The 18,240-nt window shown below is 37.2% G+C and overlaps 1 protein-coding gene across 1 annotated transcript in view; it reads right to left on the reverse strand.

Annotated features, from left to right (window-relative positions):
* Positions 1-1,842: 1,842 nt before the first annotated feature.
* Positions 1,843-18,240, reverse strand: part of LOC104524152 (kinesin-like protein KIF16B) — a gene marked incomplete at both ends in the record, with an annotated part of 20,058 nt that continues 3,660 nt past the window's right edge. Inside the window, 8 exons of the mRNA XM_029084738.1 lie at positions 1,843-1,908; positions 3,813-3,988; positions 6,775-6,906; positions 7,098-7,266; positions 8,631-8,773; positions 9,843-9,952; positions 10,468-10,565; positions 14,866-14,982. Coding sequence (XP_028940571.1) covers positions 1,843-1,908; positions 3,813-3,988; positions 6,775-6,906; positions 7,098-7,266; positions 8,631-8,773; positions 9,843-9,952; positions 10,468-10,565; positions 14,866-14,982 — 1,011 coding nt within the window. The remainder of the gene's footprint in view (positions 1,909-3,812; positions 3,989-6,774; positions 6,907-7,097; positions 7,267-8,630; positions 8,774-9,842; positions 9,953-10,467; positions 10,566-14,865; positions 14,983-18,240) is intronic.

An 18,240-nucleotide genomic window follows, 5' to 3' on the forward strand; every position in this document is an offset into this window, starting at 1 on the left:
GAATAATTTCTATTCCTCAGAACTCATTTAAGCAATGTTCTTATGTAAGGACAAATCAACTCATTAAAGAAAGCTACCATATATTTGTCAGATAATTTCAATATGGTGATAAAGTCTTTAGATCTGTATAAACAAATTAATTATTGCACTCATTCAATTATAAAAAAGCTATAACCACTGCAATATCTAAGAATTTTCAGTAATTATGTCTATTGCAATTATCATGAATAGTAATCACATAACCTTCTAATGAGGCTGACAAAATATAATAAAATATGCTCGATATACTCCCCACACAGGAGGGGCCAACACTTCTGAGCAGGACAAGCAGTAATTACTGTCAGAGCATGAAAAACACACTCTAATTAGCATATAGTCAGCAGTTTATAGTACTCAGCTACTCTTAGATAAAAGTTTTATGTTTGTGCACAAAAATAAAAGCATACTACACGTACTAACAAGATTATCATTTATCTCTGATTCAGCTAAAAAATTTTTAAAACCTAGTATGAATATGAAAAAAATAATTTGTAACTGAAGGTTCATACTACAGCTATGCATGTCCTACTTTAATTGAATACAAATCAGGATTCCTGCATAAACTACAGCGTTGTAAAATGTGTTCCTAGCAGAACCTTGGCTTATGCAGAAGCCTGGAGTCTACTTTGCAGCTATGCTTCATACCAATACACATATTTTGTCCATTTTTGTCATGAAGTTTATTTTTAAAGTATCATTTCACTGAAAAGTATTTCAACATGTCTTTAAAATGGGTATTACCAATGGGAATCCTGAAAAGTACAGACTTATACCATACCAATTTCTCAGCTCAAAACAGGATTTTCAAAGCAATGCATTTATTCTCTAACTGTAAAAGTCTAGGCAGCACCACTGTTTACAATTCAAACCAGCTAATAAACACCTGTTTTTTAAAGGCATCATACCTACATTTCATTGGCATCTTGTTGACAATATTCAGAACTAAATATCTGCTGCCATTTAGCTGAATGATTCCAAACACTTTCCTCTCTCCTCTTCCAAAGTCTGAGTAATACTATTTTGTTGAAACAGTTAGCAGTAGCTTTAAAGACAGGCAAGTATGTAGAAAAGAATTAACACAGAATGATAGAATAAAGAATGAAAGATTGCCAATCAGGGTACCATTATTTCTATATTCTTTTGAACCCTATGAATGCATCTAAACCGTCTGGGATTTTTTCCCAGCCTCCACACTGGCCTGGATTATTAAAACAACTCAGTGTGAGGCACATTATGAGGTATACCTAGATGTCAGAACCTCCCCAGAAAAGACAGCTAATTAGGCACCGAACATAACTGTACATATCAGATTTAAAGACTAAAATTTTATGAAAACCCACCCCACAACACAAGTCATTGATTACTTGAAAACATAAAAGTGTTTATCATTTTCCCCATAAATCTTTTACTGTATTTTCTACACACCAAATAGTTTGTTACTTTGAGTACTGGTTACTGATTACTCTGATTTTGTGGTTTTTCCCTCTTTATTCTATTTCCAAACATACTTATTTAGTAAGGCAAGCTGGCCTGGGAACAAATATTTTCATTAAATAGAACTATTATATAAATATCAAAGATACAGAAGGATAATGAAATTACAAGTTCACATATTGCCAGGGTTTTGGTTGTTTGGTTTGTTTTGGTTTTTTGGTTTTTTTTCCTCAAAAAAAAAAAGCACCATCACAACTGTTTGGTGGGACATTTAGTTGTATATCAAAAACCAAAAAAATCCTGAAAATTACCAACACTCCTTCTTTCCTTTCTTTTGTTTAAATACTGTTTTATGAAACTATAACTCACCCTTGCTTCATTCTGCTGAAGCTTTTCTTCCATACTTAAAGCTGTTGGAGAATCCAATAGTGCGATCTAAAATCATAAAAAGTAAACATCGTCAAGTTAAAAAAAGGAAGAAAGAAGTGTCAGTTTCTGGGGGAATCAAATTAAAGAAATGCAATTGTTCAATTTTTTTTTTTAATTATTATTTAGGTTGAAGTATTTTAAACTCCAATATATATTCTTTTACCCTGAAACACTGTAAAGAGAGTAACCAAAATCTTGTCAAAGCAGATATTCCAAATACGAATCATCAGTTTGAGAGTACTATTTTCATTCACTACGTCACACACATGCAGACACTGAAACCAGACACAAGTGTATAATGGGGAATTTCTGATATATCTACCTTTGTATTTCTATTAAACATGAAAATCTATTATGCATCAATAGTTAACCACTTTGCTATAATTCCTATGTGTATGGTTTATCTGTAATAAATAAATTTTAAGGTAACTGGCCTTAGAAAAGGAAAACTACTATACGACACGCACACACACGAGCAATACTCATTGTTATGTGACCTTCCACACTGAATCCAGAACTACATTTTGGTAACCAGTATCTTCAGTGATCTACAAAAGCATTTGCAATACAGTATTCTGAGAATATAAAAGAAAACCACAAAAGAAATTATACAGACATTTATATTCTACTGTGCCTACAGAATACCACCTGCTGTTTTACCAACCATCACAAATTCAATTAACTTAAGTAAGTTCTCTATTGTCTCCCACACAGCCATTTATCACATCCTACAACTGAACCAGATTTATTTTGTGATATCCACTGTTCTACAGCTTGGAACTAGGTCAAAGCATTAGATCTTCAAAGGGGTCCAAGTTACATTTACTTTGCTAACTCTAAATCAAACCATGTTTCAAAAATAAATTAATTTTCCCCTCCCAAAGAAGAAATACAAGGAGAAATACAAGTATAATAGAGTAATTAAACCCCATAAAGAGTTTTTGAATTGTTTGTAACAAAGCAGAGCTCTCTGCTTCAGCCGTCTACAATACCTATTACTGCTTCCAACTGTGGTTCCAACCCTTTTTTCAGTAAATGTTTTTTAGCACAAAATCTAGCTCAAGTACTAGCTTTCTACTAAAAAAAGTCTCTGCTGAACTGACATTTCACACTGCACTGCACATCTAAAATAAAATTAGATAGTTCTAGAAATAAATCTGAAGTATCATTTCAGATACTTCAAATCATATTTGCTCAGGTATGAAATCTTGCAGTCTCAAGTGACATTATTTAAAAGAGATGACTGGCATGAGCCAGTTGCATATTCCTTATTGTTAGCTTTGTTCCACCATCCTGGAAACAGAGTATAATTTAAGCCTAACTGAGCTTGTGCAGCAAATGCTTACAGTGGCTACTACTGAAAGAAGAACAAGAAAGAGAACTGTGCAAAAGGGAAGTATAGTGTGATGCGTTTTCTTACGCCACCACTGAAAATACTTCTACATATTTAGCAGGTTAAGTGCTTTCTAATGTACAATGCAGCCAAACACAAAGAAAATGTGTTGTTCAAACCCATCCATATGCATCTTAAATACTTCACACCTTCTACTTCTTTTAAGATACTAGATAAAGTATTTCTTCAGTCCATCAGGCTAGACCCAGGAAATATGTTACTGCTCAGTCTCCTTATGCTGTGGTGACTCCCTATTCCACAGCACACTGCAATCAAGCTCTGATTATATTAAGAGAAAGCTAAAAGCTTTGGGATGACATTTTTTCCTCCTTATGTTAAAAGAGGTAATCTACTGGCCATATGGAAACTGATTCAATCAGGAAAATAATATTCATTCATAGACTCATAGAGCTTGTTTACTCAAATCAATATAATGAAAGATAATTATCTCATTACATTCTAGAAATAGATGTTATAACTCAAGGAAAATTACACATAAATTTCAAGTAAAGCTAACCTGATTCCCTTGAGCAAGCAGGGCTTTTAATCGGGCTATTTCAGCTCTCAGCTCACGGATCAGTTTGACGTTAGGATCCTCATTAATAGTAGGCTTGTTGATGATGTTTTTGGCTCTATTTGCATAGCGAAGTGTACTTAAAGTTTCTCCGTAATTGACATCAGCAGGTGAAATAGCTAAGGAGATGAAGTCAGAAACAGTTTATGCAGCGCCATATGTTTCATTTAGTAAAGTTAGTTTATATTTTAAAAGTCAGATAAATTTAATGTGGATGAGTAACCAGTATGGCTACAATTTGTTCCAATTCTTCACCTACTTAACACTGCTTTCATGTCCCTATAGCTTTGCTTGAGTAAACACTGTATTAGAATAGTGTATTAGAATAATCAGGTCCAACAATCAAGCATTGTACAGAAATCTTGCTGTCAATCTACTTAACATTTACATTTCTCTGGTAAGCATAAACATCCTACATGAGTACTTTATAGGCTTTCTTGCAAATTTTTTACAAGAACAGTAGGAAAAATGCTGAGTATTTTGTAAGTATCAGTGTAATCATTGAACGGAAAACTCATTTCAGGTAAAAACACAGTAGGTTCAGTCCAAGTTTTGAAAGGAAATTAAAAGAGTATTCAAACAAAAAGCAGACATGAAAACCAAAACAAGAGAAGAACTTCTATAATTTACAAACCTAGCTGTTCTGCTGAGCTGCAGGCACCTGGCAGCACGCAGAACTGTTACTTTACCTGATGTATTAAAAGAAACCAGTATTATTTTTACAGACAGCTTAACCAGGAAAAACGATAAAGTTTAAATGAAAGTGCTAATGCTATCCTTCACTTAACTTGCCTAACAATATACAAGATGTTCCCAATTACTGCATCCAAACAGATGTGCAAAAACACAGGAGAGAACACCACACAAAAATGATGAGGGACTAGATAAAAATTAACAAGAGACCCAGAGAATCAGACAATGACAACACCTGAAAAAATAATCAAGTAACCAAAATATTCTGCCCTTCCTCATTCTCTCAACAGTAATACATACTCTTTTTGTGGTAGAGACTCCCTGAATTAGGGGAGATGCACCCAGCAACAGACTGTACTTCCCTTAGCTCACACTATCACTTCTCCATCTACTTTCTCCTTTCCACTGCTCAATTATTTTCTTTCTGAAAGGGTGTTACAATACGTTACTATAGAATACGACAAATTGAATTGGATCTATTTTTGTAAGAGCCTTTCCTACAGTTTGAGATGATCTTACTGCTTTTTTTGTGTGTTTAGTTACAGAAAAGGCAGGCCAAATGTATCCAGACAGCTTGTCAGGCTCTGTTAGGCAATTCAGCCACATTACCAGTAGAGTTACTGTTGAAGAAAAGATCAACCATTAGGGCTCTGCCGAGCAGAAGCATCGTTAATAGTGAGGAAGTAGCTGAAAGTATAGGCACTGAAAGCTCACTGTGCTTCTAAAACTTCTCTTCCCAGTCCCTCTGTCAAAAAAAACCTCCAAATTACTCAACCAACTCAATTGAAAGAAAACATCAAGAAGAAAGATGCCAGCACAGCATTACTTAAACAGCCAGAAAAACAAAACAGAGTCTGTTCCAAGATTCTCTTCTGGTACTAGTATGATCAGCCTGAGGAAAGGAAGTGGCATGGATTCCAAACACATCCCCAAAATCATGCAACAAAGGAACAGCTATCCAGAGAATTTGACTGTAGCAAAGCGACTGAGGAACCAGAAGTTCCTCCAATCCATTTTACTCCTTCAGTTCTGCTTTCCCACCATTCCGAAGAGAGGACTGCATTTAATTTGAGCAGAACAGAGTGAGAAAAATTTCAGAGCTGCTCTTCTCTTCACACCTTACATCTCCGACATCTAAAATCCTCCCCTCCCCTTAAATATCCTCCCAGATTCACTTGGGGTTTTTTGGAAATGGAATTCCCATTCCAATTTGTTGAAAAACCTGCAATACGTATGTCATAGGTAGGCTTTTAAACCAAGTGATCCTTACAGAGCTTCCTACAAGTAAAAAGGAAGCTGTAAGAAAAGTCTGCAAGGTGAGCAATCATAAATAATTAAATTTAGACAAAAAGTTAAAATGCTGTGTGTATTCAAAAAGCAGGTTAAAGAAAACTGACAGCCTTACCCAGTGAACATCAAAAAAGACCAGGTTGTTTCTCCTATTAATGCAACCAAAACAGCACAGTTTTGGAAAAGCAAACCGATTCACACGTCGGTACTGACCAGATGCACAGAGCTGGAATTCATTTTTTTTTTACTAGGGAACAAAATCTGCAACTGGGGGAGGAGCAGTGTAAGGGGAGAGAAGGACAAGACTTCATCTAGGTCCAGGTTTGAGTATTTACCATGAGAAGCAGAGCTGTCTGGAATAAAAATGAACCTCAAGAATAAAGAGGAACTATTACCTGAAGTTTACCAGGTCAGATTAGTTAACAGTTACACTGAGCACGTGTCAAGGAATCCCAGCAGCTAAGTAAATGTCAGAGCAAATGCAAGCCATTAGGCACATACATTTGGATGATCCTTACTTATGCAAACAAATGTCTAACTGTACATACACAATGTGGATGCCTTGTTACATTTGTGACCAAATACTTAGCCAGTGATAAATGCAGCCAAACAGATGATCTGCATATGAAAAATGAAGGAGTCACCTTCTGGAGGCATACCTGCTATCATTCATGACATTACTAGATAATCAGACTGTCCCCATGTATACAATGAGACCATATACAGTCCTACTGCTGGAAGAGATGTTCTGCAGAGTGTAGGTAAAGGCAGAGTGTTACTAGAAAACTCAGAAAGAAAGAAATCATGAATATGTGTAAATGACGTTCTGCCTTAACAAAGCATCTGGAATCTAAATATTTAGAGCCATTACTATTAAGCATGAACTGTTCAGGATGCAAAAAAGTAGTTTAAAATCACTTACTGGCAATCATTATAGTCTTAGAGTTTCCTCCTAGGCTATCTTTTAACAGCCAAGTCAACACAGAGTCCCTGTAAGGCACAAATACTTGTTTCTTCTTTGAAAGAGGATTTGTTGCATCCTGAGATAAATCAGCTGTGATGTGGAGGCAGAAAAAAAAGAATTAAAATAGCAATTATGCATTTTCATTCATTTTCAAAACCAGTATGTGTTAGGTCACTATTTGTGTAAGTAAAAATGAACAGAAGTATAAATAAACAGTAAGATATTTAATGTTTAAAAAAAAAAAACACCAAACCAGACAAGCACAAAACCCAGAGGCTTACCTAAGGCAGAAATGACATTTCCCAGAGTAACTAGAGATTTGTTAATATTCCCTCCTTCCTTTAGTCTAACCCCTGTGGCACCAGTGGCATCTGCTCTCTCACTTCCAGCAAGATCTACCAAATGAATCTTGCTAACAGTCTCACAAGGCATTTCAGAATCAAATTTAGCCTACAGAAAAAAAAAATAAAAAGTGTGTTAAGCCACCAAATTCTGAAGTTTTAGTGAATCCAGCTTAGTGGCCTTTTTCATGTCATGATTGACTTTAACTTGTTTACAACAGCAGAGCTTCAGAAAACAGGTGTATTAGAGGCACCACAGAAAGGCATCTGATTGTGAATTGCCACATAACTCACAAGTACTTGCTTCTTTAAATTGTACTACTTGCAACTTTCTAGCCACTTATGCACATGCACTGACTAACATGAACTGGTATTTACATGATGCACAGTGAACATGTGCTGCATTTTATTAAACTTTCAACATTTAAAGTTACAGCATACACAGAAATATTTATACTCAATTTCTCCCTCTGCCTCCAAGTTCAAGTAAGCAGCAATTGCAATTTTATTCTATGATTTTAACTGAGGTTTCCTCCCAGTTTTTATCTTAATTCACATAAGGCAACTCAGATTTCCCTGTTTCAAACTTCCTTCTACTTTTACAGTACAACAGTAGAGTAAAACCTTTTCCTGTGTGCCTGTCATCCTCTTCTGAAAGCTTTGCAATTCATCATTAGTGAACAGGTGATACACAGGATTTTGTCTTTCTATGGCTTTGAGGGGAGACATGCAAAGTTCTACCAGTAGAGTGAACCATCTCTATGCTGCCTTCTCTTCATCTAGCAGGTTATCTGTGGACTGTCTAAAAGGCCATCTCCACCACATCCCCCCCCTTCCCCAGCCCAAAAAAAAAAAAAAAAGATGAAGAGCAGGAGTCATTAGAAAAGGAGTTTACTACATATAAACAGAAAGATTACTATGCTCTGAAAAATGTGTTAAATCTCTCTATTATTCCATCAGAAAATCGAGGAATATAAATAAGTTCCCAACAGGAAGAGTCAGCAAGGAAACACTCAGAAGACATTTCTGCACTCTCTGATCTGGGCCATGGAGACAGGAGGTTTTTTAAATCTTGGATAACACCAGAGTGTAAAAACTGGTCTATGTTCAGCTCTGGCTGAAGTCTCACACAAGATGCTCCTCACCCACTCCTCCTGTCACAGCAGCATCGCAAAACACTCCGGCACTGGTCACTGGTATTCAGCCTGAACTCCCAACAAATATCTCCTCAAAATCTATTCAATATCATTTTAAGTAATCACATTACACTGTAAATTTTGAAGATTATAATAATTTATAAACATATTTATAATTCTCAAAACAGTATTTTCACACTTTTAACTTCCCCTATCACAAGAAAACAACACAGTCTTTATCTACCCATACTTGCTTATTTAACAACTTTATTTTTTAACTACCATATGAATTATTGAATGTAAACACATATTAAGACAGGGGGCCTTGTTTTGTTACCTGAGTGAAGTTGATGGTGAAAATGGCATGTGACCTGCTACTGACATCATTCATTCCAGTTGCAGCCGTCGTTCTATTTATATTCCCTGCGTCCATAAGTTCCTCTACATCAGCATAATTTTGCACTAAATGTTTAGACAAATCTAAAGAAAAGCAGAGTGTTACAGTAAGCTCATACATGCACTTGATTTTCTTTGCAAGAAGATTCAAATTACCCTCACTACTGCAAAGTGTTGCTGCAATTAGTGTTTTTTGTCATACTTGTTTATCACTTAAGGAAAGTAATGAGGCCTCGTGAACAACGGAGGCCTTACGCATTTACAGTAAATTAAGGAAAAAATATGCAATCTTACTAAAGTATTTAGTGCAATAACATAAGCATAATCCCTCAAGAGACATGAACCTTCCCTGGTAGATGACAGATTAAGAAAATTAGATCCTAATAGGTTCTTTCCATCTAAACGTTCAAGATTTATAAATTCCAGGCAACAAATTCTTAAAACCAATTGCACCTCCTAACATTATTTAAAAAATGTGTTATAAATTTACAGATAAAAACTGTATTTGTATAATTATCCTACAACTGGGAAAGCAAGTGGAGATACAAAATGAGAGGCTTTTCTCATTTAATGCTTTCATATCAAAAGAAAACACTGTATTCACCAGTGTAAATAAAAATATGATAAAAATGCCCTATGCAAGTAGACAGGACATTTTACCATAGAATCATAGAATGGTTTGGATTGGAAGGGCCCTTAAAGATCATCCAGTTCCAATCCCCCTGCCAGCAGCAGGGACCCCTTCCACTAGACCAGGTTGCTCAAAGCCTCATCCAACCTGGCCTTCAACACTTCCAGGGAGGGGGCATCCACAACTTCCTTGGGCAACCTGTTCCAGTGTCTGACCACCCTCACAGTGAAGAACTTCTTCCTAATATCTCATCTAAACCTCCCCTCTTTCAGCTTAAACCCATTTCCCCTTGTTTTGTCATTAACTGCCCTTATGAAAAGTCCTTCCCCAGCTTTCTTGTAGGCCCCCTTCAGGTATTGGAAGGTGCTATAAGATCTCCCTGGATCCTTCTCTTCTCCAGGCTGAGAAGAGGAGGCTATATTTTAAAATATAGCTATATTTTAAAGGTTATATTTTAAAATATATAAAGGTAATAAAATATCCAGTATAAAAAAAAAAAGCAAACACTGAAATTGTTTTTACCCTCAACATATGGCCCTTCTTTTGGATGTTCTCGTATTCGTAAATTATTAGTTTTTGATGACTTCCGTCTGAGAAGATCTCTCACACGTTCATTATAAATTTCCAGATAACTGAAAGAAAAAGATTAGAAAACCACTGACCAATTCAAGAGTCTAAAAAAAGGAAAGCCACGTTAACACTGTGCCTGAAAGCCAGATGGCTGGAGAAGTAAATGGATCCAAGGTTGGCTTAAGATAGCGATGAGTACAGCATACTCGTATCGTCAGGGAAAAAGGCAAAAAAGGTAGAAAAGCAAGAAGTGGAAAGGAAGCAGACATTCACAAGATCAAGATCTCCTAATGTCAGCCTGAAATAAAGAGTAAAAATAAGAAAGATGCTGTCTATTTGCAAAGGCTTTTTCACTATGATTTAAATAAAGCAAAACGCACAGCTGTTGGGCTGAAGTTGGAAGTATTGCGCATTTTGACTACGACTGCCAACAAAAATCAATTATAGGACTGAGGCCAAGCGTGGAAAGTTATTTTAAAATAACACACACTTATTCTCAGAGATAATAACTGAAACAGGGTGATTGTAACCGAAACAAGTTTGATAACTAGCAAAATATTAACAGGCCAAGACCTACCTGACTTCTGTTCGAAAGGATGCCTCATTCCGCTTTGTTTTTTCACTTATTTTGCTGAATAATCCTTCACAAATTCGAGGTATTAAACCTGCATCACCCTGCAATAACAACAATCCTTATTTCCAAGGCTATATATGCATGCACAATAAATTCTGAAAAATAAAACCCAAGATCACTAGTTGAGAGTTCCAACATCCAGAAAAAGGAGAAAAATCAAAACTTTTCAGCAAACACACTCTTGCCCCTTATTTATCTTGCCCACTGCAGTCACCTTGCCACTTCAACCCTCGTGTCTGTGCTGGAACATATAGATGAGCTCCAGTTATTTGCTTTTGGGATATATTTTGGGATATGTTTTGGGGACATATTTTTGCCCCTCTCAAACTAAAGTTCGAACAATCCCAACTGCTTAAGGCAGAAACTGGTTCCTCAGAGCAACATATAAACTGCTTTATCTCAATACTATATTTTCTAACTTCTATCTCATTTTACTATGGACTTGGCAACATCTACAGAGAGCGGGACGAGAGCCATCCACATGCCTCCATGAGCCATTCTTATTCAAACCCTCAATCCCCAGCTCATAGTTCCTGTCTTGAAAGATGCAGCAGGCCCTTTGGATAAATTAGCATGCAATAACAAAATTAAAATTATATTCACTGTATCCCACAATGCAGCCAAATTAAATCTGATATATCAACTTCTGAATGTTTGACTCTGCAGTTAAAGAGTTTTTATGTATAAAGTGCTTGGTCAGTTTAATAAATCTAACTGAAAAAAAAAAAAAACCAAAAACAAACCAAACCAAAAACATATTCCTTCTCACAGATCCCTACAGACAACATGGTTTACTAGTAGGGCTGCAACTATCCATTACAGGGTCCTTGCTACTTCAGCTAACACAGTAGCAGCAGGATGTCATCTTCTTGGTTAAGCTGGTGCTTGAGAATTGAGCCTCATCCCAGAGAGGCTGGTGCTCCACCACTGATGTCAAACGTGTCAAACTGTGAGGCAGCATCTAACGCTGCTGAGATATCCAGAGACTTAGCATGCAGCTCTCCTCTTCCCGTTGCTCCAGGGAGAGCCCTTTCCAGCCAAGCAGCGAGGCAGTTAGTCAGTAAGTCAAAGCCAGTATCTTCCCAGCCATGAGGCTCTGGTCTCAGCTGACAAGGGGTTACTTGCTCCCAGCTGCCCCATTCCCTCTCAGTCTGAATAGGTAGATGACCAAGTACCTGCTGAGCACACCTCTTCCCAACCACCTCAGGAAGACAGCAGCTAACACTCCTTCAGAGCTGAAATGAGTGAATGTGGCTCTCAGGAACAAAGGGAGAGGACACATACATACAGATGAGCTTTGGGCTCAGAGCTGCAAACTCTGAAGTAGCTTACTAAACAGTCTGTCAGCTACAATCTCCCTCCAGTCCAAAAAAAGCGTAAGAGATTTGATGCGAAGGACTAATTCTAATTCCATGCACCGCTGAGGCAAGAAATGTTCTTGCTTAAAGTTAGAGGCCTTGTAATTAAGCAGGAGGCAAATTAGGACAAACCAGTCCAAATATCCAACATGAGCATAGCCCACGCACTCCAGGCACCCAGAAGTTTGCCTGGTGGGATTCTACAGATATCTGGCAGCAGGAAAACACAAAGACAGCAGGTTTCCCTGCACCACTCTTGCAGAGCGAGTGCTCCACGGGTAAAGATTTCTCTTCTGCTCAGAACCCCACATAAAATCTGACCCTTTTTGCCCAAGCTTGCTCCAGTCTGCTCCCATGCAGGTTCCCTCTGTCCTCATTCTTCAGCTTCCCCCTGCATTCTCTGTTCCAGCAATCTTCTTCCAGGTGCCATCTCTGAGAAACTCTTTCTCCTTCCTTTGCTCAGATATAATTCTCAATTCATCATTCATCAGTCTCTTTTCCTTTTTTTTTTTAATCATACTCTATCCCTCCATTTTGCCTTCTTCCAGCTTCTTCTGCCTCTTAATCAGAGCCTCCCTGTCCTTCTCAAACCAGGCTTCAGTCTTTGAAATAATAATCTATTCTCTTCTTCTATCATATCCAGCCCTTCACCTGACTGCACCTTGGTTTAAAAAAAAAAAATAACCCCTAGGTAAAGGGAGAAACTTGCAGCTTAATCAGACTTTTTTGGAGACAGTTGCCTTTGGTAACAGAGGGGCAGCCTTTCCCAATATGTATCAGTCTCAACCTCCAGATAAAGTTTCAGGGTTCAGTGTTGGAAATTCCCATACACTTTTTTTTTTTTTTTTAAACACAGAGGAAAAAGATTTCTCTTTCATCTCATGCTTGGAAACACCTGAATAGTCTTAATTAAAGCTTAAGGAAAAAAAATGAAAGATCCATCACAAAGTTTTAGACAAGTCATTAGTATCTGACATAATTTAGCAACTGCAAAGAGAGTATTAAAAAAGGAAATATTAGCTCTAATTGAGTAACTTCAATCATAGCAATATAGTGATGAGAAAGGAAGAGCACATAGTTCCCAGCATATTTGATCAGCAAAATGTGTCTCTTACAGAAGCTACACTCTTTATTAGAAGCTATATTTAAACATTTTCTCCCTTTTCACCCCTACAGTTCCAGGGCAGGATCAACGACACCTTTGATAGTCTTTTTTCTGGGTTACAGAGTTTCCACTCACAGCAATCTGTAGAATCAAAATAGGTAGTTCACTCCACAGCTGAATTTTCTCATTAAAAGCCTGTTTTTCTTCTGTGCTAACCAGAAAACTCCTTATTGCTATTTCAATCTACTGTTTCTTACCCATCTACCTTGGACATAGGGAACAAATTATTCCCTTCCTTTCTGCAGCAGCCTTTCACCTCTTGGAAGGTGTTTGTTCCTCCATAGTCTTCCTTTCTCTGCATACACAAGTCTGACTTTCCTGACAGATCATATTCCATAGATCTCTTTCAGTATTTCTGCTCAAGACTTATTCTAAGTGGTCCACATATTTCTTGAAATGATTGCTGCACACAGGATTGCAGAAGAAGCCTTCCAGAGCCAAGAACAGCAGATATTGAAAGCAAAATGTGAATAGAATTTATACTTTTTAAGGACAAGTAGGGAAAAAAAAAATATATTTCCAATTCAAGTTTTCTTATAACACTGTAGTCTCTCTGACAGGGCCATCAATTTTCAAGCATTTAACTTGGAGGCTGAGTATATTTTATACATGCTCTGTACAAAGCCAGATTAAAGTATTTATGTATCATGGCAAGAAGATTAGACCTTTATTATTGAATAGTGTCAAACAAACTTCAGCACCTATTCATTTGCAAAATGTCTTGACGATTACGGTCATTACATACAGTGAGGCAGTCTCATAAAAATGTCACTTTTATAAATTTCTGAAATAGAAATCCGAATCTAGGCCATAAGATCTTTTTCTGGTTACAAAAGTCTATTCTGCTTACCATTCTGAAGTTAAATATAAAGCTACTTATTCTGTGACAACTGAAAGAAAAAGATTTAAGTTAATTTATTCTCCTAAGCTAAAGGAGTTGCAAAGTGGTCAGTCTTACTATATTTCAAGAAAATGATCTACCTAAGGAAGGACAAGCAACAATATTCCCCTTTTCAATTCTGCTGGGAGAAAACATGTTGTATTTTTTTTTCCCAGAGATTAGAGGAGAATTAAACCAGTAGAGGTTGCCTTGCAAACCCCTTGCAAACAAGCTTAATCAGTCAGCCCTTTTAAACTGCTCCACTCCCAACAGTTTAGTGGGTTCTTTGTGTCCTTGGACAGTCATGGAGGCAACTGCAAGAAACTACTCCCATCCTTCACTCACAAACTGTCAAATGCCTCTCCTACCATACCTTCCTCTTTCAGGGTCTTCACTGCAGTGGCTCCATCCTTAAAATTAAAAGTTACTGCTTCATCTTATAATGTCTGATGAAACTTACACTTAGTGACTCTCATTCCCAGTTTCTACTTCTCACTTGATAGCCTTCTCTAAACAGGGGTCAAGGACCTATTTTAATCTTCTGACCCTTCAAAAGAGGTCTAAAAAGCAAATCTCTTCAGAAGGAGCTGATCATTCACCTTCTCAAAATCAGTATATTCTTTTTTGTCTCAAGTTGGGCATAGAAAATCAGTGGTAACATTTGAAATTTTTGAGTTTGTTACTGAACAAAAATTATTGCTCTTTGTCCAACGTAACAGGCTATCACTTAAAGATACTTCTTCCAACTGTAAATATCTACCTACAAAAGAAACAGCTTCCAAAAACTCTGATTACTACTATAAGGTATGATACATGGGGGGTCAGTAGCATACAGACAGGATCAGCAATAATAATTCCACAAAAACACGCTCTTGTAATAGCATAATTTCAATGCACTGATACAGAATAAAAACGCACGTTTGCACAATACAACATACCGCATTTCCCATCATGGTGTAGGACTTCCCAGATCCAGTCTGTCCATATGCAAAAACACAAGCATTATAACCTTCAAAAGCAGATTTAAGCACATCTGTACCAAGATTTTTGAAAACCTAAAAACAAAGAAAGTCTTAAGAGAACAGAAACTGGGGGGGGGAGGAAATTGTCATCAGTCCAGTCCAGCGTGGCAAATATTAAACAAAACTACCACAATAGAAGCTATTGACATCAATCAATGATACTTACTATAGGACAGTATAAACAAATAAAATAGTAAATTTTACTATTGTATTTAGTTTACAGCACTGCAACAGTCTATTTTCTAGTTCCTTCCTGTCAGAGATCTACTTGACATGCAGAAGTACAAAAATAAAACAAAAAACCCCACGCTCCTCTTTCTACAGCTCCAGCTTCTTTCAGCTAATCTCAGATACTTCATTCGCTTTTCCTTACTGTTAGTATCTACTCACTTTTTGTATCTTTGCCAGCTCCCCAGGTTCTGCAAATATCCAGCCCCTTCTCCAAAGGAAACGTTTCAGCAATCCTTTCAGTTTCTTGGTTTGTGTTTTTTGGGGGTTTCTTTGATTGGCTGGGTTTCACTTTAAGTGAAGTGCAAAATAACCCATTATTTTCTCTCCCTTTCTTCCCTGTTTTTGACATATCATTATTTTTTAGGCTGGCAAACATGGAAACATGTTTTCTGTATGGTAAGTGACCCTCTTTCCTCAGCTAGCCCCTCCTCTTTTGCCCTCAACATTTACCTCTGAAACTGGCAATGATCTCTCCTCCACATCCCATAATACAGGAGTCTGTTCTCACCAGTAAGTTCAGCTCTCAGCAGATGCCTTCACCGCCTTCCTCTGCGGTACCACCTCCAGAATCCCTCACAGATTTCTGACCTTTCTTTATCATTACCCCTCATTTCCATCCATAACTCCCACTGGCCCACTGGTGCAGCTTCTCTTTCAATGAAACTATTAATTTAGGCCTCCCAGTCGAGATTATGATTTTCAAAAGTCTCAGAGGTGCTTCACATAATTTGGCTACTAGTCCACAGTATCTGTGGTTTAAATTAACCAAGGTGTACAAATCATTATTAATAGCGAATGGCACACGCACACACACAGTATAATCATGCTGCTGCTACCAGGGAGGAGTGCTGGGTAATTTCTTTTAATCATTAATGCTCAGTTGCAAGCATGTCTTTGGAATACTTAACTTGACCTTCCCTTGAGCAAAGGAGTTACAATACTGTGAATCTGTTGTACATCTCAAGGAGGAAGAGTATAAAGATCAGCCAAAGCCCAATTTCCCTTTCGCTTGTCACTTGAAAAGGAGCATCTTAGTTGCATTCTCCCTCCTGAGAAACTGCTCCTTTATTTTTTCCCTTTTTCCCCCCTTTCTCTACATCCAAGTTTTTACCTCACCATCTGGACCAAGTCTTTATGCACTACTGTTTCGACTGCATTTTCTCTTCTAAAAGAATTTGTGTATACCTAGCAAGAGGTATTTGAGGTAGTACACAGTTACAGTCAGCGTTGTTTGAACACAGAGGCTTAACACACAGGTTAGAAGAAAAGACATTGTTAGGATGGGACTTTGTGAGAACCAAATGCCTGGGACACTGGTTTATCACAAAAGGGCAGTAAACTCATCAAAATTCTCTTTGTTTCTCTTCCATGAATACAAGCTAAGTAGCTTGATGGTAAACTGCCACTCCCACTCTAATTTTTGAATACTAAAGCATATTTTTGCATGTATAAGGCATTTTAATGGGGCATATAGTATTAGGCAGACATACATTTATTATTTTTCTGCCATTCAAAAGGATAAAATATAACAATCATGAACAAAGCGCACTAGGTAACCACATTACCAACAATCAAGATCCAATTTTATTCCACAGCAAGATCAATGTGAACGAAAGACTCCCTTCTTCTATGCCACTGGTGCAGCAAGCTGGAAATTCTGCACTGACTTGATAAGAGCTTAACTACAAAGTCTTCCAATTAAATATGAAATTAATAACACGAGCAAAACAATAAGTTGTGCAGCATTTGTTTAGAAATTGCACTCCCATGGTTTGAAAACCCCTTTTGTTTTCCGTGTGCTTTGCACACTGTAATTGAAACACTTGACACAGAGACAATAATATTTTTGTGGTTAAGCAAGAGAAGTTAGCATTCTTGCCAGTAAGGATGAAGGAGGTGGTCTGGGGCTGTGGGACACAATGTAACAGCAGAATATTGAACGTGGACATCTAAGCCATGTTTAGGATTTATTGTTAGCATCCTATTACTACAAACCATAAATCTCAGAGCTTTAAAAAAATCATTGCTCAAGGCTGCTGCTGAGATCCCTACATGGGTTTTTTGAGGGTTTTTTTTTTCTATAAGCTCCTAACACTGGCAAGTTACACTGATCTCACCTCAACCTGACCCACTCTGAAACAGAAGCAAAATGGCACCAATAAGGAAAAACTTAAAATGAGGAAAACTTAATTTATCACTTATATGTGGAAAGGGGACATCAATACAGGATACAACTTGGATGTTCATTTATATTAATTCAAGTTTCCTTTGCAAACGATTCTTTTAACAAGAATTAATTTCATTATTTCACAGCACATTCAGATTCTGGAAAAAATCTGCATTGTAATAGCAAGAGCCTAACAACACAATGGATTCTCTTCCTGGGATTCTTCTAAAGAGGTCTTGTCTAACATAGCTTACCAGAAGTACCCAAAGTCAGGTAAAGAAACAGCTACCTAAAGGATACAAGAATTAAATACCCATAAACCTAAGCCATCAGTGCTTAAGAAGAATTTCTCTAACTACTTTTATAGTACATGTTGCACACTTTTCCAAATATGCACTGATACATCATTAATACTCTCTTTTATGGAGATGCACTTATCTGTATCAGGAAGAACTGAGAATATGGTACTCAGTTATCACTGAGAATCATATGCATTTTCAAGAAACTAAATAATATTAAACTGAGACCCTAATGGATTTGTATGAGCAAACTTAAGGCAATCATTTCTTGTGTCTGCAGAACCACAACCAAAAATCTCAAGCTTCAGTTAGAATTGGAGCAGGAAAATACATGATCAAAGCTGCTTTAATTAAAATAAATAAATAACTCTCCATGCTCAACTCAAAGGATTTGCTCAAGTTCTAGCAAAGTCATATGGCGTGAACCACCAGCTTCAAAACATCCACTAGAAAACTAGGGTTACAAAATCACAGAATGGTGGGGGTTGGAAGGGACCTCAAAAGACCATCTAGTCCAACCCCCCTGCCGGAGCAGGAACCTAAATGAGATCACACAGGAAGGCGTCCAGGCGGGTCTTGAATGTCTCCAGAGAA

Source organism: Antrostomus carolinensis, unplaced genomic scaffold (genome assembly GCF_000700745.2).
Source record: "Antrostomus carolinensis isolate BGI_N321 unplaced genomic scaffold, ASM70074v2 scaffold39934, whole genome shotgun sequence".
Taxonomy (NCBI): Eukaryota; Metazoa; Chordata; class Aves; order Caprimulgiformes; family Caprimulgidae; genus Antrostomus; species Antrostomus carolinensis.